A 23,146-nucleotide genomic window follows, 5' to 3' on the forward strand; every position below is an offset into this window, starting at 1 on the left:
TATTGACTCATTTGGCTTGCAATATAAATGGTTAATATTGTCCGTAGTAAACTCTTAACACAGTTCGTGTCTTATACCGTGTGCCAAGTGTATTTACCGTTGAGACTGTACCTGTAGGTCTTATTGTTGTCCCTCCATAAGTGTTTGTATGTGTTGATCGAGACATTATATGCCACAAGATGCAGCAATAGTTGTGAGGGTATCAAACGATGATACTGACACGTATACTGTGGCCTCAGCTTTCTTTAACTGGAGGACTGTTGAAGACACTGTACAACACACCGTGGCGAGTATCATTACCTTACTCTATGTTATTATTATAGTTATTTTTGTATTAATAATTTTCGCCACTTATCAGCAAACTAGCCGTTTGGGTGCTCTATCAAGTGTTAGTATAGGAGAAAACCAGGGACCGGGAAACCTGTGATGTTTGGTAACAGAGCAGAGAGAGCTGTGTAACGAGCTTGCCAAGCCACTGAAGATCCTGTTCTGTGGTCACTCCACGAACAACTATAGACTATAGACCGGTGAGCTTGACCAGCATAGTATGTAAAGTACTTGAGAGTATTATCAGAGATGCCGCGGTGGAACATCTACGAAACAACTTTGCTGCGTCTTCAATCTTAAGCTTGACCCCTTGTGGGGCGAGCATCCGCCAGCTCCAAGTAAGAACGCTCGACTGAGTAGGGTCCAAATATCAAATACCTTGAGCAATTGTGCTAAGCAGGAGCACCCTGGCATAAAACCATGTTGGCATTCCTGCACAAGTCCAGAAAACCGAGAGGGCAAACTTTTTCAGAGTGAGGGTTGTAAACTCTTGGAACAATCTACCAGAGAGTGTTGTGACGGCACCGAGTGTGAGCTCTTTCAAGACAAGACTTGACCAACACTGGAGTGGGTTCAGGTACATTCAGGAGCCGGTGCATGCCCAGTATTTGCCAACAGTGCGTGACAGAGACGTGACCAATCGCCCGGGCGGCTAGCGAGCTGATCTTTTGGTGAAGAAGATAAATGAAAAGGAAAAGTAATCAGAGACGTGACCAATCGCCCAAGCGGCTAACAAGCCGATCAGTGGCGAAGAGGACAAAAGTAAAAAGTAAAAGTAAAAGAATGTTTAAATCTTACTGACTTGATATTTTGTTACTTGCTGCTAGAATATTACGGATGGTGAATGTTTGCCGAGTCATAAAGGACCGATTTTAGATGACAGTATTGAAAATCATGAACTCACTGTTGTAAAAAAAGGAAATGAAGTACCAATACAGGTTGACAATCCCTTATCCGAAATCCTTGGGACCAGAGGCATGTCGGATTTTGGAATTTTCGGTTTTCAGAATGGTTAGGGTTTTTTTTTTTTTTTTTTTGTATTAGCCCACCCAGACCCAGATCACTGACCCACATCAGGGCTTGGGGGGCGAAAATATAATAAAAATTATAATAATAATAATAATAATAATAATAATACAGTAATAATTCATAGGTCTAGGTCGTGTTTCTCGCTTTTGATCTTTTTTCATTCTTGTATTTCTTTATTATTATTATTTTATTATTACAGTATTATTGTTGTTATTATAAATTTTATTATTATTATTATTATTTTATTTTGGTGTATTTTTATTAAAAATTGTATTTACTATGAATAATTAATATTATTATAATTATTATTACTATTACTATTACATTCCCCCCCCCAGGCCCTGCTGTGGGTCAGTGATCTATGCCCGGATGGGCTAATCACTGTAAAAAAAAAAAAAAAAGCCTCAAAAAACTTTTGGATTTCAGATAAAGGGTTGTCAACCTGTATGTACTTACGATTGTAATCGTGAAAGTAAGTGTGATTACAATTACATTTTGAATGTAATTGATTACAATTATAATTACTCTGCCAAAAATAAGGATGTAATCGAGCTGATTACTTCAAAAACTGTAATCGATTACAGTTTCCTCTTGTCTAATTCTTATTAGGCATGTTATGTTGTATACTTCACCTTAGGAAATTGGTCCTGAATGTGATGTCTTTTGTTCCAACGTTGGAACTGTAACTTTGATTTTTTTTTTAATGATGATCAAACATCTTAATGCTAACCTAACTTATAGGTAACAGGAAGGTATATACCATTCTGTATATGCACGTGTTTACTGTTAACCTTGTATCATAAAAGTAGGTACAGTACCTATATTTCTGTTTGCCTGTACTTTTTGATAGTAAGACAATATCTATTGCTCTTTTTGCAGCATGCTGTTGGTTTCCTGCAAGAGGACGGTCGCTGAGCAGCTGGGTATTCCTGAACCCCCTAAAGGGCCCAAGAGACCTTTCTGGAGCTTTATGATGAGCCATAAACAAGACATCCAAACAAGATTCCCTAAACTGTCATATCCTGGTATGATATACACACAAACAATGGGGGCAAAGTATATTTAACAAACCACCAAGGTTCTATCAGTTTGTTTTGTCAGAGAGATAGGAATACCACTGTGTGTATGGACTGTTGAGATATATATGTAGCCTCGTGTTTATTAGCTGGAATTTGTAAAATGCTACTACAACCACAGGCTTTGTGTGAAATAAAACAGGGAGGTACTACCGCCTGGGAAGATATTGGAAGCATAATGTGTTGTCTAATGGTAGATCCTGCTGCCATATGGTATCACAAAAATTGCAACCAAGTCCCAGGTTGCTGATCTGACTTTATGCCTCATTTACACACAATTGCAGGGTCTCAATTGTTTGTCTTACTTTGACAACACAACATACATACAGTACAGTACATCGAGTTAAGAGTGTATGAAGTGAGTGCAAAGTGGGTGGTAACGTCATACATAGGTGGTGAGCCAGGCTGTGTCATTTTAGGTGTGGGTGAGGAATCACTGGGGACAGGAGGTGGGGGAAGGGGAAGGAGGATGATGACGTACAGTACAGTAAAAATAATTCCAAGATGATGATAGCAAGTTGATTGGGGCTTCAGGAACATTGTGTTTTACTTAGTGTCTACCAATCAGCAACTTTCCATTCTCAGTATGATTTTTGGCAATCGGTTTTAAATTCATGGTGCCAAATGCTAATCATCATAAGATTACGATAGCATGAAGACGATGATAGCAGTTAACTTTACGAAATGCAAGACCCTACATGTATTATACAAAAACCCTAATCACAACTAATCTGTTAATAACTCTTTCCTGGATACTGTCGATAAGGCAAAAGATCTAGACGTTGTGATAGATCATTCACTGAAGGCGGTACAACAAGTGGGGGCAGCAGTGAGAATATACAAAGATAGGAAAATACTCCTTCAACTGTACAAATCTCTTTGTAAGTCGTAAGTAGGTCGTAAGTCGGGGAGGAGCTGTATATATTAGTTTCATGTACACTTTACACCTATCCAATCCAGGCTAATTCAGCAAGGGTTTGTGGGGTCTGGATTTTAGGAATTGTAATGTATAGTGCTGTACCTATAGTACAGTAACACCCCGATTTACGCGGTCAATTGAACCCACAGAGGTCCGTGTAAAACGAGAAACGCGTAAATGGAATAACAGAACATATGGGATTAATTGAAATAGAGACTGGGCCGACTTCCAAACTCCACTTTTTCCGACACAATACCTATGTTCTAGTAAAAATAACATCTTAATTTTAGGATGGTACGCACACACAATTAATATTTAAGAGAAATACAGTCGCCAGGTTAATGTCCATTCAAATAATGGACTCAACTCCCCCCTCCTCCTTTTCCCACGCTCGCTGGCTCCTCCGTCTCTGAGAAATGTTTGGGTGAAAACACTAGATTTTAAGGTATAGTAATAAATAATACCTCAAACTAAAGTTAGGATAATATAATTGACATTGCTGGATTCCTTGCAAGACCAGGAATATTTTTAATCTACACGTCATATATTTTGCACAAAAGATAACATATTTGCTCTGAGTAAACAAAATTCTTACATTAGATCTAAAATTTGTATGTCTAATGCAAAATCTATGATGTTTATATTCAAAATGATCATCAAATTGTAAGAATTCCAGCAATGGAAATTGTATTCTGGCCGGGTAATTTGTATGAATTTTATGAGCTAAAACAAATATCTTCAGAAAATAAAAATAATTATACTTCACCCAGACACTATCTGTCAATCAAAATACCCCACCTCTGGCTCCCCCCCTCTTCCCACGCTCGCTGGGTCCCTCCCTCCCTACCAGAGAAATGTTTGGATTAAAACAGTATACAGTATTTACATTTTTAGTAATAAATAATACGTCAGACTAAAGTTAGGATAATATAATTGGCATTGCTGGATTCCTTGCAAGACCAGGAATATTTTGAATATACACATCATATATTTTGCACAAAAGATAACATATTTGTTCTGAGTAAACAAAATTCTTACATTAGATCTAAAATTTGTATGTCTAATGCAAAATCTATGATGTTTATATTCAAAATGATCATCATATTGTAAGAATTCCAGCAATGTAAATTATATTCTGGCCGGGTAATTTGTATGAATTTTATGAGCTACATAAAAAAATTATACTTCACCAGCGTATATGAGTAGATGCACCGCGTAAAGTGGGAATTCCGGTTCTGGCAGGGTACCGCGTAACTGTAGAAACGAGTAAAAAAAGAACGCGTAAAGCGGGGTATTACTGTATATGATTTTAAATTTGAAAGTTTTCTCTTGAAAATTATTTGTGATTTACAGAAATACTCATGAAACTTGGACACATGTGGTCGGAACTCAGTTTTGATGAAAAGAACAAATGGGTGCTGGAGTATGAGAGGCAAAAGATGGCTTATCAGGTCAGGTAAGTCTATGTACTGTGTACAGTACAGTACATTATTTTGTACATGTGGAATTCATTTAATTTCTCTCTAAAAATTATGTGAAATAAAATAATTACCTGAAACCATTCACTGGGTATTTATTTTTAAGTGCAGTACAGTATATAAATACAGTATAGTCTCGGTTTACGCAGTCAATTAAACCCATGGAGGTCCGCGTAAAAAGAGAAACGCGTAAACGAAATAACAGAACATATGGGATTAATTGAAAAAGAGACTGGGCCGACCCCCAGACTACCCTTTTTCCGACACAATACTTACGTTGTAGTAAAAATAACATCTTAATTTTATGATGGTATACACACACAATTAATATTTAAGAGAAATATCAATAATTGTTACCGCAAGCAGTAATGAGTAGGATGACACATAAACAAACATTATGTTAGGCGGTAAGTCATGTCATGTTTATTGGGTGTGCCTGCCCGTATACAGTATATAGAGTGTTGAGATGGTGGAGATGAGAGGCCCAGAAGGAGGTTGGAGCGTGTGAAGGGAGTTTGTTTATGTATAATTATAATCACCTGACTCAGCCATAGCTGACCAGCCAGGGGGCCAGGCTGTAGGGTGGGCATTTCAGTATAGCTTCCCATATCTTAGAGTCAACACCTACCCTGGCTTCTCTCTAGACTTTAAACACGTAAGTTTAACTTGTACTTATTGTGTACACAGGTAGTCTGTGTCCATTGCATCATTTATCAGTGTGACAATATAGAAATATGGCAAATTGAGTACTCATTGTAAATGTTAAGCTTAGACTAATTACATAGCCATGATTGTTATGTAAATATATATTGGATTAAACATTTTTGTAGGAGTGCCTATGTATGACTTATTTGAAATACTAAATGAATTGCATTTAACAGGTTTGACCAAATTGTAATGTTCGTGTACAACGTAAGGAGTCTCATTCAACCTTTAACTGCCCGGACGGCGGTTACAATAATATTAGGTTTTTTAACACTTACGTTAGTAGAAGAGATGGCTGGGCACACGGGGATGGGGGGTTGGTTCCAAGGCAGAGGGCAATTATTGGCCCTCACCTGTATCACTATCCACCACAGAGGCTTGCAGGGCCTCTTTGTCAAACCCCTCAAAGTCCATATCCTCACTATCACTGACTTGGGCTGGCTGTGGTGGGTGGCGGGTGAAGAACTCGGTAATGTTTTGTTGACTGGGTGACCTAGCGCGCACCCTGCCCGCGCCGCTTCCTGCGTAAATGATGGAATGTACCGCGTAACTAATAATTGCCGGTCTGCCCAGGTGCCGCGTAAATGACCAAACGTGTAAAGGAAATCCGCGTAAATCGAGACTATATATATATATATATATATTTATATATATATATATATATATATATATATATATATATATATATATATATATATATATATATATATATATATATATATATATATATATATATATATATATATATATATATATATATATACGGTACAGTACTGTATAACGTTTTCTCTCAGGTATAGAAATTATTTGGAAACCGTTGGCCCCGAACACATTGAATGCATGAAGTACCTCAAAAAGCAGCACCAATTGAAGAAAAAGGTTTATTCACAGCTGGTGTCTCGAAAAAAAAAGAAAAATTGTTCCGTTGAAAAACCCAAGTCTCCCGGCAATGCCTTCACGATGTACTTGAGGACATTAGACCAAGGAAACACCAAGTTAAGGGTACAGTATTTTATTTTCTCATGTATTGCCTGTAGTCTTCCTTTGAGACCTTGTAGTTTATGTTTGGTTATCAAGTCTTCCACATTCATTCTTATCACCATTCTCTTTAGACAAGTGAACTGTCCACAATCTTTGCCATTCCATTCTTTCATTACCCTTCCCTGTCATAAATAGCCTGTACAGTGAAAGAGAAAATTGTGATCCTTGAATTTGACTTAATCATCTGGTGAACAGCGAACATTTGAGCGCGTGGTCCCTGGTATCATACAAACAGTTGATAGGTCTGAGAGCCCTGAAATGAGTTGCCAGTTGCTTCTTTGTTTATATTCTATACAAGCTCCCCCCTTTTCTCCCTCTGTAACATACTTGTAATCCAATGTAACCCTGTCTTTCAGGTTCGTTGTTCTTAAATTTAAAATACCGGGTATGTTACTGTGCTCATGTCATCTTGTATATTGCATGCATGTCTTGCTAATGAAATATTGTCAAGTGTTTAATGTGTCATAGTTATGGTACAGTAATAGAAAATGCAACAAAACATCAAAGTTAAATAATTAAATGTCACTTCAGGTCACAAAATATTATTCGTTTATTCAAATACTGGTTCAAATACCGACCCAAAGTTCTTGACATTATACCGGGTAGTTAAAAATTTCATTAGCCCACTGTAGTTGCATCATAGATGGAAATAATTACTTATCAAATAACACATGAATGTGGAGACCACTGAAACTGAGGATAGATCATTGTTTTATTGCGCTACTTGATGCATACTGTATGTTAGGCTCAAAGAATGAATTCACTCACTGAGCAAAAAAATGCCCACTGTGTTCTGGACATCTTCAAAATAACCAGAAAGCGAAATTTTGTGTTGTGGGTTTTCTCAAGAGCCACAATGCATTTTTGACAGTCTTGAAATTCCTCAAACCTAGCTTAACATAACCAAACCTAATCTACCATAATCTAATCTAAACTAACCAAACCTAATTGAACTTAACCTGACATAATCTAGCTTAACCTAGACTAATCTAACCAAACCTAACTTAACCTAAACAAACCTAATCTAACTTAACTTATAGCAAAATTTAACTTTTGGTTATTTTTTGGTTCCACAAGGCGTTGTGTTAATTTTTTTTCCCACTCATTGAGTGAATTCATTCTTTGAGCCTAACACATACACTGACTCTCTCTGCTATAATCTCTGGTGGCTGTCCTCTTCTATACAGAGAGATTATAGCTTCTCTCATATCCTTGGTGCAGCCTGCTTGCTCTCTCCATACTATGATATTCTTGGTGTTTTGTGGTCATGCGTGTATGTTGAAATGACTATGTCATCGTGGGCTGACAGAATATGTTCCCATATTCCATCATCTACGATAGTTAGATACGAAACTCAAGGGTCAATGATATGGGCTTGTAAAATTGCATGGCATTAGTCAAACATTTATTGGCCCAACAACACATATGAGGCTTCTTTGGATTCAGACTTTTCAACTGCCATGATGTAGTTGTGGGAAGGCTGTCATTATGTTTTGCTAGATGTATGTAATAATAATTGGACAAAACTGGAACCAGACTTTTGTCTTTCACTGTACACACTTGTCCCATACTTGACCCCACAAGATATGAATTTTTCATGCTGCATTCGATACGCTTTGAATTCCAGAATATATGTCGCACTCCTCCACTTATCATTTGAGAATGTCTGTCGCAGTTATCAAGTTAAGTAAGCTCACAGACTCAATTGGCTCAGCCATGTCAATATTGATATTCCTCTCTGTATCTGTATTTTTCTGGCCAAATAAACTGTTTCAAAATCAATATCCCAGACCCCATACTTTGTATGCACAAAATTGATTGCTTAGAAAATGTTTAGAAAAAATTATTAGATGATAGTAGTCTATGTGAAAAAAAAAATATTAAAAGGTAAATGATATTTCTGCATTCCCTTTCCATACAAATGGTTAGATCATGCGGTTAGGTTAGAATTGTACACCTCCAAACTTCTTAATATTATCAGCCCATTGGAGGTTGGGATAGCTAATAACAGTTCCTTGTACAGTATTTAGTGCAATTAATACTATGTGCATAATAAATTAGTAGTTAGAATTTGTCTTTCAGGACTTCATGTTTGCAGCATCCACCAAATGGAATACACTGCCAGATAAGGAAAAGAACATGTATCATAAGCAAGCAAAGGTTCTTGAAGACCAGTATCAAAGTGAACTCTCAAAGTGGGAGAAGAAGTGAGTACCATTTTTTTTACATTTTATATCACACTTAATGTATTCCTCTGGTGAGTGATAACCTATAATAAAAAACCGGGCTGTAGCCGCTAACGGCCAGACCAGGGTGAGAGTGTGGGGTAATGAGATCCATCCAGTAGTACACGACAATGTTTATTCGGTCATACAGTACAGTATAGTCTGCATTTACGCGGTCAATTGAACCCGTGGAGGTCCGCGTAAAACGAGAAACGCGTTAATGAAATAACATAACATATGGGATTAATTGAAATAGAGACTGGGTCGACTCCCAAACTCCACTTTTTCCGACACAATACATACGTTGTAGTCAAAATAACATCTTAATTTATGATGGTATGCACACACAATTAATATTTAAGAGAAATATGAATAATATTAGGTTTTTTAACACTTACGTTAGTAGAAAAGATGGCTGGGCACACGGGGATGGGGGATTGGTTCCGAGGCAGAGGGCAGAGTATTGGCCCTCGCCTGTATCACTTGTATCAATTGTATCACTATCCACCACAGAGGCTTGCAAGGCCTCTTTGTCAAACCCCTCAAAGTCCATATCCTCACTATCACTGACTTGGGCAGGCTGTGGTGGGTGGCGGATGAAGAACTTGGTAATGTTTTGATGACTGGGCGACCTTGTGCGCATCCTGCCTGCACCGCTTCCCGCGTAAATGATGAAATTTACCGCGTAATTAAAACATTTCATTCTGGCAAGGCACCGCGTAAATGATCAAACGCGTAAACAAAAACCGCGTAAATCCAGACTATACTGTACGGTAGGCTCTCATATTTGGATACCTATTTAGACTGTAAATACCTCGCAAAATTCAAATCGTCCGAATTGAAATAGAACTTCCTATGGAGAAAATTAATTTGAGTCTGGTACTTTCAATGTTTGGCTAAATTTTGCTTTATTTACCCTACTTTTTTGGCGAATTACTACATGTAATAAAGCAACATCCTAATAAACCAATGAAAATAACACAGATAAAGTTAATTAAAAACTAAAAACAACACAGAAAAAGTTTTTATGTTCTACAGCTTCAGCTAGAGTTGAACCTGATGACTTGGCAACTTCGTCATCCGAGTAAAAACACACACACAACATGGTCTCTGTCCTAATGTTTACAACTTTACCACCACTGGTGAGTAGAATTTTTTTAAATCCAGAAACATTAATTAAAACATATATGAACAGAAAATAAGAGTTGCTTTCATATTCTTATGAAGAGTGATGACGATATGTTTTCACATGTGCGTGCGAACGTACGTACTTGATCTCACTTTTTATTCTTTATCATCAATGGTTAGCTACTTATATTTTTCCATTTATTAACATTAAATAACATTACTTAAAGCAACCATATTAAGTTTATTACGTTAATTTTACTACAGCTACAACCAGGGTCTTATTTTCCTTTTTTTTATATTAGAACCAGTCAGTCACTGGTTTTGTAAACATTAACGAAAACAATGCCGTCTCGTCTCCTCATGTGTTTTAATATTCTACGTATTATTACTGAATTGCATTGTTCATTTTGCACACTCAAACCCGTCAAAATTCGAGTTTCCGCCATCGAAATTTGAAATTGTGTAGTGTTTTTTTGTGTTCAAATACAAAACGTCGAATTAAAAACTCACGAAATTTGAGAACCTACTGTACTTGGAAATACATGTCCCACTATCAATTGTATTATCACACACATGTGATAATAACAATCACATGATTAACCTTCCAAGTTGACTTAATTCTGAATACAATTGTTCAACACTCACTTGTGACGGGTCTGTTGGTATAACATGCGTGAGTACAATGGCAGGCGATTAGGGGTGAGTTATCACCGTACACTGAACTCTGTTGTTTCCACAGACTATCACAGTATGTTTGAGTTAGGTCACTGATGCACAGTTGCTTGAAAATAGCTAGAAGTTATCTCCAGACAAAGTAATAGACAACTTAGTCTGCTCACTGCAGTACACACACACTGACCCTCATATTCTTACTACATAACTGGCCACTAGTCCTTATCACTCTCGCTTCTCTCTCCTTCATTACCATATCGCATGTCCCATGAGATGCGGTAAGACTGGCAATGTGTAGCATTTTATCCCAGAAGATTCCGAGTGCAAAATAGTGTGATTTACTGGGTAGTGTTTGTAATTCATTCATTATACATTGCTGATGTATCTGTTTATTTTTCACACTTTTTTATACATGTGGTTATGGATGGGATCTATTCCTGGAGGCTCTTTAAGCTGAATTAACCGTAAACCAAAAGTGACCTTGCCATAAGAACAGTACTGTCATCATTGAACACATGTAGTACTGTATGCCTAGTGCACTGTACAGTACTGCATGTACAATTACGATACATTCAAGGTAATACTTTTTTTTTTAATTAAAAAGTATCAGCTGAAGTGGAGGAAAGAAAGATAAGTACTGTACACAAAGGTACATATAGTACAGTGGTCCCTCGGTTAACGAATTATCTCCCATAAGGATCTTCAATTCGGTTAACGAACAAAACTTTGATTAACGAAATCCTTACGAACATCACGTTTTGTTGTGAGCATCAGCTGATGGGCTAGTCTGCCATTCAGTAATGTGTTCTATGTTTACATTCGTTTCCAGTGGAGTAAATATCAAGAAAGTTGTGCACTTTAATATTTTACATTTTTTTATATTAAAATTATTAGTTATTTTAACATTTATTTAACATATTGATAATATATGCAGTACAGGGAACTAGTTTTTTGTGCGCCCATCAGACGCTTGACTCCGCCAACAGGCGTCAGTTGGGCTTTGTTGACAGTGGAGTGAACATGTATTTTGTTGGTGTCTTGAATATTTTGCAGTTTTCACTGAAATTATTGGTCATCTCTGAAATTTAGTTAACATATTGCTAATATATAGCGCAGTGCAGTGTTGATTTAAATAAAATAATCTTGAATTACACCTAGTGAACTTAAAATTTTATGGGTGAAATGACGGCATCAAGCATGGGTCCACTGAAAGGTGATTTCTCCTCCATCCCCACTTCCTTCTCTTCTCCCTTCTCCTCCACCCCCACTTCTAATTCCCATCATCATCATCAACCAGGAACCTTCTACATACACACCTCAAAGTAAGTGTACCTTACTGCATTTTTTTTTTTTTTTTTTTTTTTTTACTTTGTATGTACTTTTCGGTGAGTTGGAACCAATTACCTAATATCCCATTGAAACAATGGATTTGGTTAACGAAATTTTCGGTTAATGAACGACCCTCTGGAACGAATTGTGTTCGTTAACCGAGGGACCACTGTACAGTACAGTAAATCCATTTACCTAAAATCCTGGTGCTGATTTGCTCATGAGAAGGTGGAGTTTTGGTTTTGGAAGATGGACTTAATTGCTAGATGAGGAAGAAAGAAAAAAAATCATCTCACAAATACGTAACACATGGTTACTACGTACTTCATTATCACAGTAGATTGTAAAGGCATCGAACCTTACACGTGTTCTTTTATACGACCCCTGTCCTTCACAGTCATGTGTACAGTTGAGGTAGTGATATTGAGTTCACATGGGAGAGTGGCAGTAGTTTTCTTCTTTCATAGTCCTGCACTCTTACTATCATTTTGCAACATATTTAATGGAGATTTACAAAAGAAAACTTGGGGATGATGTGTAGTGATGCACACTATTGTGATCTAACAACTTGACTTAGCCCATGTAACACCTTATACAGTACCTCTTATAGCACCTCTGTAGTACCACTTCATGAAGTACAGTACCTCATGTAAACACCTCTTATACCACTTCATGTAACACTTCATGAAGTACCTCATGTAACACCTCATGTAGCACCTCTTATAGCACCTGTGTACAATGTGCTAGACTATAAACATAAATTTTTCTGCAAGGAAAACTTATTTACTCTTTGTTCCAGACATTAAAATATCCTTGCTACATCAGATTATTGGAATATAGTAGGTCTCTATGCTTTTAGAGTCTTCAAATGTGTTTTTAAGAATTGTATCTTCGTTCACATTCTCCAATTAAAGCATTATCACAATGAAATCTTATATAGTTAAAGACTTCTGCAAAATTTTATTATACTTCTGCTTTATGGAACACATAATGTTATCAAAGTATTTTTCTGTCCATGTAGGATTAGTTTTGTTCTATACAGTACATTGTTCTCTCAACAGAGTCTATGAGGAAGTTTCCCTTAAGGATAAAGAGAAGCTTGTTGACTTTAGGGACAACAAAATTAAAGGTCAGGGTCTTTGCTAGTATATTTTGTACCATTTGAGGTACAGTAGTTCACTAAATATTATTTACATTTCAGCATGAGATTAATTGGCAGAGAAGATCTGATACACAATCACCAGCAGTGGGTTCAGCTAAAGGCTTCTACAACCCCGAATAATGGCAGTACCGAGGTGCAGGTGAAGCCCACGGCCCCCAAACCAGCCAAGGCAGCTGTCTCCAGTGATACAAATAAAAGATTTCGACGCATAGTTATAATAAAACGTACTTGAATTATCTTGGACATTTTCTTTTAAGCATACTGCGTATTCTTATAACCAGCTTCTTGATCATTAATATAATATTAATAGTTTTATTGGAAACACAGGAGAGTAAATTTCAAACAAAGTCAACATTTGCAAGAATTGCAAAACCAAAAGTTGGAAACACAATTTCTCGTGTCTTAAAAAGATACCTGATTGATGATAAACTGAGGGATGCTATCCATGACACAAGACTGATGTCAAATAGTGGAATGCCTTTATTGAAGACAAGTGATGGATTTCAAGCAAAGGAATGCCATCATGCATGATACAATTAACAGTGAAACATTACATACACAAGGTAGGGCAAGCCCAAGCCAGGTTGGAAGCAACAAGGAAGCTAGGTTACAGCATTGGCAGATTTGTTCCTATTACCTCACACATATGGTTACTGTCAACTCCATGACTCAGTGATAGAGTACAGTATTTGCATTACTCACAGATGGTCTTGGATTCAATTCCTGGATAGAGTGAAGCATTGGGTCTTCAATGTCCACTCGCCCTACAGTTGACTTAACATAATCTCATGGGGGTGGAGTAACTCATTAAGTATTAAAATGATAAGAATCAGGATTGCTTTTGCCTGGCTACACTGCACCAAAGCAGGACATTACTTTTATTTACTAAAACAAGTACAGGTTGTACCTCTCCAGTCCGGCAACTTCGGGACCTGACCGGTGCCGGACCATGGAAATTCACCCTTTTCCTGGATAGATAGTGACTTGTGCTTATGCTTAGAAGCACTAGCACCACTTTCTGTGCATCATGGTCTCTTTGAAGACATATTGAAGGGTTAATTGTCGTATAGTAGCTACTCAAAATTCGCGAGTTTTTAATTCAACGTATTTTATTGGAGAACACACCAAAAAAAATAAATAAAAATTTTGACGGCAGAAACTTGAATTTCGACAGGTTTGAACAGCCCGCCAACATGCAGACGACGTGCATAATCGTGCAAACAGCATCATTTCTCTTATGTACAAAATATTCATTACTGTTTATTACTGAATGTCTTTTTTATTGAATTAATGTTTATGTGTGCAAAATGAGCAATACAATTCATTAATAATACGTAGAATATTAAAACACACGAGGAAATGACACAACATTGTTTTCGTTGATTACAAAACCAGTGACTGACTGGTTCTACATATAAAACTGAAGAAAATAAGACCTTGGTTGTAGCTGTAGTAAAATTAATATGGTTATTTAATGTTAATAAATGGAACAATAGAAGAAGCTAACGATAAAGTTAAAGAAAAAAGAGAGATCGCGTATGTAAGTGCGCACACGTGAAAACATATCGTCATTACTTTACATAAGAATATGAAAGCAACACTTATTTACTGTTCATATATATTTTAATTAATGTTTCTGATTTTTTTTTTATTAAATTAATGTTTGTGTGTGCGAAATTAACAATACAATTTATTAATAATACGTGGAATATTAAAACACACAAGACGAGACGGCTGCTGGCATTGTTTATGTTAAAGCTTACAAAACCAGTGACTGATTGGTTCTACATACAAAACTGAAGAAAATAAGACCCTGATTGTAGCTGTAGTAAAATTAATGTAAAAGAAATTAATATGGTTGTTTGAAGTACCTGTAATGTTATTTAATGTTAATAAATGGAACAATATAAGTAGCTAACCATTAATGGTAAAAAAAAAGTGAGACTGCGTGTATGTAAGTGAGCACATGTGAAAACATATCGTCATTACTCTACATAAGAATATGAAAGCAACACTTATTTACTGCTCATATATTGAAGGGTTAAATGTTGTACTCTGTATAGACAAGCAGAGAGAGAGAGAGCAGCCGAACTGCCGGATGTAAACAAACCTTAATTTCTCGCGGTTTTGTTGTTGTTTTTTTACGGGGATTAGCCCACCCGGGTATAGGTCACTGACCCACATTGGGGCCTGAGGGGCAAAAATTTAATACTCCTGTAATAATAATAATAATAATTCAAATAAGTAAAAAAAAAAAAAAAGCTGCCTATCTACCTACTGGACAAACTAAAATCGTTCCGGACCACGGGAGTTTCCGGACCACAGAATGCCGGACTAAAGAGGTACAACCTGTACCACAAGGCTATTATAATACTCTGGTAACGAGACAAACTCTACTGTACACTGTATTACATTTTGTAATGATTTTTACACTAGTGAAATGCATAATATTAATTTCTTGTTTCTAGATGTAATGCACATGCTGTAGTGATATCCCCGTGAGCCGGAATAATTGGAGCAGAGCTCATCTGGGAATGAGAGATTTCCAAGTATGAGACGAAATTCTCATCCCCGGAATTTTTCTGGGTACTGGAGTAAGTTTTCCGAGAGTCTAAACTACACATCTCACAGGGACAGACACTATCGCATATCCCCAGAATGTTTCTGGGTGCTGGGAAAAGTTTTCTGAGAGTAACTACGCATCTCGCACAGACAGACACAAAGCTGTACTACTTATTTACGCAAACACCACTGTACACATACAATACAGTGATCCCTCGGTTAACGAACGCCTCGGTTAATGAAATTTCGGTTAACGAATTACCTTCCATAAGAATATTCAATTCGGTTAACGAAAAAAATTCGGTTACAAATTTTTTCCCAACATGTTTTCACCTGCTTTCGCCTGCTCACAAGCTGTAGTATTAGTCCGCCAATACAGTAATCGGTTTTAGGGCTTAAATTAGTTACCATTTGAGTAAATATCAAAAAGGTTGTACTATTCAATAATATTCCAAGTCTTATACAGTATTAAAATTTTTAGTCATTTTAACAATTATTTAACATAATTGAAGTACAGGGAACTAGTTTTTAGCGCGCCAAACAGCCACTTGACTCACCCAGAATGGCGTCAGTTTGTGTATCTGCTCAGTGGAGGAAACATCTTGCTTGAGGCTCTCTTGAACATAAACTATTTTTACGTTTTTACAGTACAATTATTGGTCATTCTGAAATTTATTTTACATATTGACAATATATAGTGCAGTGCAGTGTTGATTTCAAGAAAATAATCTTGAATTACACCTAGTGAACTTAAAATTTTATGGGTGAAATGGAGGCATGAAGCATGGGGTGATTTCTCTTCCACCCCACTGCCTTCTCTTCTCCCTTCTCCTCCACCCCCATTCTAATTCCCATCATCACCATCATCAACCAGGAGCCTTCTACATGCACACCTCAAAGTAAGCGTACTTTACTGCATTTATTTTTAGTTTGTGTGTAATTTTCGGTGAGCTGGAACCAATTACCCAAAATCCCATTGAAACAATGGTTTCGATTAACAAAATTTTCGGTTAACGAGCAACCTTCTGGAACGAATTGTGTTCGTTAACCAAGGGACCACTGTATATTGTAAATAAAGTATACTACAGGGGGGTCCCTGGGTCATGAACGGGTTCCGTTCCTGAGGACGTTCTTAAGTTGGAAATGTACGCAAGTCAGAACACATACCTTATGTGCACTATATCATAGCCCAATTCCTTTTATACATCTCGAATCACTTAATTTAAGAGAAAAATTAGAAATTGAATGACAAAATAAGGTAAAGAAAAGTAAAAATTAAAGTTTAACACTTATAAGGAAACCTGGGACTGGCTTGCATGTAGAGATAGGCAGTTGTAGGAGTGACAGGTTTTATTGGGATGAAACTGAAGATGGTAATGTTGATGTAGATGTTAACAGGATTGGTTCTGGAGAATCTGGTGAGGTAGAACGAACTAGTTCTGGAGTTACTGGGAGTTGCTCTGTTGATGCTGCAGAGGTTGATGGGGCTGGTTCTGGAGATGCTGCAGAGGTTGATGGGACTGGTTCTGTAGATGCTGCAGAGGTTGATGGGACTGGTTCTGTAGATGCTGCAGAGGTTGATGGGACTGGTTCTGTAGATGCTGCAGAGGTTGATGGGACTGGTTCTGTAGATGCTGCAGAGGTTGATGGGACTGGTTCTGTAGATGCTGCAGAGGTTGATGGGACTGGTTCTGTAAATGCTGCAGAGGTTGATGGGACTGGTTCTGTAGATGCTGCAGAGGTTGATGGTACTGGTTCTGTAGATGCTGAAGAGGTTGATGGGACTGGTTTTGTAGAAGCTGCAGAGGTTGATGGGACTGGTTCTGTAGATGCTGAAGAGGTTGATGGGACTGATCCTGTAGATGCTGCAGAGGTTGGTGGGACTGGTTCTGTAGATGCTGAAGAGATTGATGGGAATTGGTTCTGTAGATGCTGCAGAAGTTGATGGGACTGGTTCGTAGATGCTGCAGAAGTTGGATGGGACTGGGTTCTGTAGATGCTGCAGAGGCTGATGGGACTGGTTCTGTAGATGCTAAGCAAGAGTGTTGCAGGACTGGTTCTGCAGGATGCTGCAGCAGTTGATGGACTGGTTCTGCAGATGCTGCAGAGCAAGCTGGTGGACTGGTTCTGCAGATGCTGCAGAGGCCAGGGACTGGTTCTGTAGATGCCACAGAGGTTGATGGGACTGGTTCTGTGCAGATGCTGCAGAAGTTGATGGACTGATTCTGTGATGCTGCAGAAGTTGATGGGACTGGTTCTGTAGATGATGAAGTTGATGGGACTGCCCTGTAGAAGCTGCATGTGCTGCAGAGGTTGATGGAACTGGTTCTGTAGATGGTGCAGAGGTTGATGGAACTGGGTCTGTAGATGCTGCAGAGTTTAATGGGACTGGGTCTGTAGATGCTGCACAGGTTCATGGGACTGGTTCTGTAGATGCTGCAGAGGTTGATGAGACTGGTTCTGTAGATGCGGCAGAGGTTGATGGAACTGGTTCTGTAGATGCTGCAGAGTTTGATGGAACTGGTTCTGTAGATGCTGCAGAGGTTAATGGGACTAGGTCTGTAGATGCTGCACAGGTTCATGGGACTTTTTCCGTAGATGCTGCAGAGGTTGATGAGACTGGTTCTGTAGATGCTGCAGAGGTTGATGGGACTGGTTCTGTATATGCTGTAGAGGTTTATGGGATTGGTTCTGTAGATGTTGCAGAGGTTGGTGGGACTGGTTCTGTAGATGCTGCAGAGGTTGATGGGATTGGTTCTGTAGATGTTGCAGAGGTTGATGGGACTGGTTATCTCGATGCTGCAGAGGATGATGGGATTGGTTCTGTAGATGCTGCAGAGGTTGATGGATGGGATGCTGGTTCTGTAGATTCTGCTGCAGATGCTGCAGGTTGACGGGAATGGTTCTGTAGATGCTGCAGAAGTTGATGGGACTGGTTCTGTAGATTGATGGGACTGGTTCTAGGATGCAGTTGATGGGACTGGTTCTGTAGATGCTGCAGAGGTTGATGGGACTGGTTCTGTAGATTTGATGGGACTGGTTCTGTAGATGCTGCAGAGGTTGATGGGACTGGTTCTGTAGATGCTGCAGAGGTTGATGGGACTGGTTCTGTAGATGCTGCAGAGGTTGATGGGACTGGTTCTGTAGATGCTGCAGAGGTTGACTGGGACTGGTTCTGTAGATGCTGCAGAGGTTGATGGGACTGGTTCTGTAGATGCTGCAGAGGTTGATGGGACTGGTTCTGTAGATGCTGCAGAGGTTGATGGGACTGGATTTGGCTGCCCTTTTGACTTTCTTAAAAAACTTCAAGGGTTTGTTGAACCGAAACTTTCTTCTTTTCCTCATAAATCTCCAATAAGCATCAAACCTTCTGCCATGTCTTTTGTAATGAATCTCTTTGGTTCTGGAGTTTCAACTTTCTCTACATCCTCTGACAAAATGTACTTCTCCAGTTCAATCAGGTCCTCATTGCTTAATTTTTCAGCATGAGATTCAAGCAACTGTGTGACATCATCCTCTTGAATATCAAGTTGGATTTGGTTCCCAAGGTCTGTGTCACTTTCCCAACATTTTTAAAACTCCTGAAATCGTGGACAAACTGTGAGCAGAGTTTTTTCCAAACTCCATTCATGTTGGTTTCTTTTACCTCAGCCCATGAATCTGCAATGTTTTTCGCATTAAAAATGTTGTACGACTTCCAAAATTCCTTTTCGTTCTGTTGCCCTGATACCATGAGCAAATGTCCTTCTCTGGTAATATGCTTCAAATGAAGCAATAACTCCCAGGTCCATCGGTTGTAAAACAAATGTTATGTTTGAAGATAGGTACACACAACCTTAATGTTTGGATGAACCATCATCTAAAAATGCAGGATGGCCAGGTGCAATGTCAAGAACCAACAGAATTTTAAAAGGCATTGACTTTGAAATACAGTATCACAACACTTCAAACAAAAAATAATTAAGGTACCAGTCTCCAAAAAGGGTCAATGTCACCCAAGCCTTCTTATTAGATTTCCAGATAACTCTAAGTGCTGCCTTCAAAGCTCTAGGATTTTCTGACTGGTAGACTATCAAAGGTTTTACTTTGTAGTCCTCAGCAGTAGGGTCAGCTTCTCCTTGGCAGCTTTATGCCCTGGTGCTATTTTTTCATGTTTTGAAAGGTACATGTGTTTGGGCACACATTTCCAAAATAAACCAGTCTCATCAATATTAAAGACTAGTTCAGCACAATAACCCCCTTCTTCAATTATTTTAGCTAAAGCAGCAGGAAATTCACTTGCTGCAACTTCATCTGCACTAGCTGCTTCACCTTGCTCTTTAATGTTATGTAAGTTTGCCCTTGCTTTGAACCAGTTAAACCAGCCCCTACTAGCAACAAATCTTCCCCATCACTTTCACTACCATGTTTAGCCTTCAAGTCAGTGTGCAAGCTTCTCACTTTTTCCTGCATCAAGGCTAGACTGAGAGGCAGATGCTGTTGATTTTGATCTTCCACCCATAACACATACAATCTTTCCATTTCAATTAATAATCCACTTCTTTGGGTTTTTTATCACAGTTGAGTGCATGGTGTAGATTCTTCAACATGTTCAAGAATTGTCTGTCTTTCAAAATTGTTCCGATTGTTGACCGACTGAAACTCAATGCTTTACCAATCACTGAGTGTGTTTCACCTTTTTCAGAACGTTTAATAACTTTCACTTCCATTGTAATTGTTTTCCTTTTCTTGGATGCACTACTATCCCTTGCATCAGGTATGAGCCATGATGAGGGCCAAAAAATGAGTTAATAAGCAAAAAACAACAGTTTGCGCTTGATCATGCACATAAGGCAGTGAGGGTAAAGAGTACTGAAGCTCCCTCAAGGAGAGTGGCTGGGTGCGACTTATCACTCCCCATGCACCGCCTCCCGTCTATGCCAAGCAAACTAGTACTCGTACGTAAAAACTAAGAACCAGTTGTACTTACAGTATGTCGGATTCTTTAAATGATTAACCATATTGGACCTCGTTCTTATCAGAGGCAATCGTAAGTCAATCCTTTGTAAGTCGGGGATCCCCTGTACTGTACAGTGGTCCCTCGGTTTGTCATGATCGTAATGACGGCTAGCCTGTTGAAACCTAATGATTCATATTACGCTTACACGTCCACAAAACCTTCTGAGTCTCCCAGTGGAAATGTCCTCCGTTCTCTGTTTCTTTGATGACGTCATCGAGTTGTCGTGTGTTTGTTGACCGAAGTTGTAAACTCTTTCTGCTACCGAGACCCTGTAAACCTTTTTTTCACCTATAAATATCAGAGACTGATAATCATAGTGAAATTGTGGTAGGGAGGTTAACTAAGGAATTAGTTAATATTCCTGAAGGGAACTTTTAAATCTGCTCCTCGGGTTTGTGGCAAGGCGCTGCGTGTTGGGACGGGATTGCCATCCAACCTTTTGTGATCAATTTAATTCTTGCTTTTGATAGCTCAGTCAGAGCATTGTTTGTAAAGATAATAGTAGGGAATGAAACCAAGTTCGTAGTCTCAGTTTCAAACGTCAGGGTGTACAGCAACGTAATTCAGTAAAATGGTTAAGTAGGTGGAATCCGTGACTTTAGCATGGGTGGAAGGCGGCGGTTCGTTTTTCAAACCAGAAAGCCGTCTCGCTCCTCACCCACAGGTCCCTATTTCAGCATAGGCCGTGTCCGTAGCGTGGATGACGCATCCACTAGTCTGGGGAGATGTCTGAGGTCCAGTAGAATCGGTTATCCCCATGAACCTCGCCCGTCAGAAGCTCCACTACCACCTATGGGCCCCATAGCTGGCCAGTATTCCCCTAACGCTATGCCCACGTGGTGAACCCGGATCGTCAAGCCCCACAAACAACTGCCAGCCCCATCATTGGTGGATGAGTACAGTACATGACTCGGTGGGGCTGTTGGTGTGGTGGTGTTATTCCACCGGAATTATCGGAGTTTGTTGGAAGGTGTCACTTGGTGATGAGACTCCCATGGCGGCCGCTGGAGTATTGCCCCTGGGGTATGGAGTGTTGTACTGGCAAGTGCCACTGGTTTTAATGTGCTACGGTGCTGTAAGAGTTTATGTGTGTTATGGTGTGTGTACACTCGGTAGTGGTGCAAGTAAATTGAGCCTGAGGGCATGGTACCAGGAGTTCCTTTTTGGATGCATATAACGTCTTTTCTGTAACCATTTTTGTGTTTAATGAGCAATGTATTTGTATGTGGGTCTATGATTCACCTATAGTATTCACCGTTGTTCTTTCCCTAATACTCGATACTATAATTACATGTACCCATGGGCCTTCCTCTCACATCACGCTACCAGGTCAGAGTATCAACGTAAGTTGTTGTAAGAGTGCCAAGCCCTTAAAGGGTGGCAGCTTGTGTTGTGCACTCTTACAGGTTAACGAACACAATTCGTTCCAGAAGGTTGTTCGTTAACCGAAACCATTGTTTCAATGGGATATTGGGTAATTGGTTCCAGCTCACAGAAAAATACATACAAAGTAAAAACAAATGCAGTAAAGTACACTTACTTTGAGGTGTGCATGTAGAAAGCTCCTGGTTGATGATGGTGATGGGAATTAGAAGTGGGGGTGGAGGAGAAGGGAGAAGAGAAGGAAGTGGGGATGGAGGAGAAATCACCTTTCAGGGGACCCATGCTTGATGCCATCATTTCACCCATAAAATTTTAAGTTCACTAGGTGTAATTCAAGATTATTTTCTTTAAATCAACACTGCAATACGCTACATATTATCAATATGTTAACTAAAATTCAGAATGACCAATAATTTCAATGAAAAATGCAAAATTATTCAAGACACCAACAAAACGGCTGCTCTCTTTCATTAAACAAGGCAGACTGAGAGTGAGAGGGTACAGGGATATGATTCATATAATGTCCAGATAATACATGTATTGTCAATATGTTAAATAAATGTTAAAATGACTAATGATTTTAATATAAAACATTCAAAAATATTAAAAAGCTCAACTTAAATTATATTTACTAAAATGGAAATGAATTTAAACATAGAATTGGCCGAGTACTGTACCCCCTCTGCTGATTTCTCACAACACCAAACTGGTATGTTAGTTCCCTCTACAGTACTGCATATATTATCAATATTTAATATTAAAATTACTAATACAATAATTATAACATAAAACATTAACAAATATTAAAAAGCTCAACTTAAATTATATTTACTCAATTGGAAATGAATTTAAACAGAACAGATTACTGAATTGGCAGACTGGGTCATCAGTTGACCAGCTATTGCTCACAACAAAACGTGATTTTCGTTTGAATTTCGTTAATCGAATTTTTGTTTGTTAACCGAATTGAAGATCTTATGGGAGGTAATTCGTTAACCGAAATTTCGTTAACCGAGGCGTTCGTTAACCGAGGGACAACTGTACAGTACTCACCACCAGATGCTGTCAACTTGCACTTGTGATGCAGGAAAGCCAAATGGTGTTATGATGA

General features: G+C 38.6%; 1 protein-coding gene across 1 annotated transcript; it reads left to right on the forward strand.

The window, feature by feature from the left end:
• The first annotated feature begins 51 nt into the window (after positions 1–51).
• LOC121869310 (transcription factor A, mitochondrial-like) lies at positions 52–13,328 on the forward strand. The gene is made up of 6 exons (XM_042370567.1): positions 52–286; positions 2,236–2,381; positions 4,705–4,807; positions 6,329–6,536; positions 8,658–8,782; positions 13,131–13,328. Exons 1-6 carry the CDS (start codon positions 210–212, stop codon positions 13,321–13,323), a joined length of 852 nt encoding a protein of 283 aa, XP_042226501.1. The 5' UTR covers positions 52–209; the 3' UTR covers positions 13,324–13,328.
• Positions 13,329–23,146: the final 9,818 nt, after the last annotated feature.

The sequence above is a fragment of the Homarus americanus genome, unplaced genomic scaffold, assembly GCF_018991925.1.
Source record: "Homarus americanus isolate GMGI-L3 unplaced genomic scaffold, GMGI_Hamer_2.0 scaffold32583, whole genome shotgun sequence".
Lineage (NCBI taxonomy): Eukaryota > Metazoa > Arthropoda > Malacostraca > Decapoda > Nephropidae > Homarus > Homarus americanus.

Excerpts from the sequence above, each read along its gene's own strand:
- LOC121869310 (XM_042370567.1), top strand. The coding sequence starts at position 210 with ATGATACTGACACGTATACTGTGGCCTCAGCTTTCTTTAACTGGAGGA. Across the intron at positions 2,382-4,704 it reads CCCTAAACTGTCATATCCTG|AAATACTCATGAAACTTGGA; the intron begins GTATGATATACA and ends TGTGATTTACAG. Across the intron at positions 8,783-13,130 it reads CTCTCAAAGTGGGAGAAGAA|CATGAGATTAATTGGCAGAG; the intron begins GTGAGTACCATT and ends TTTACATTTCAG.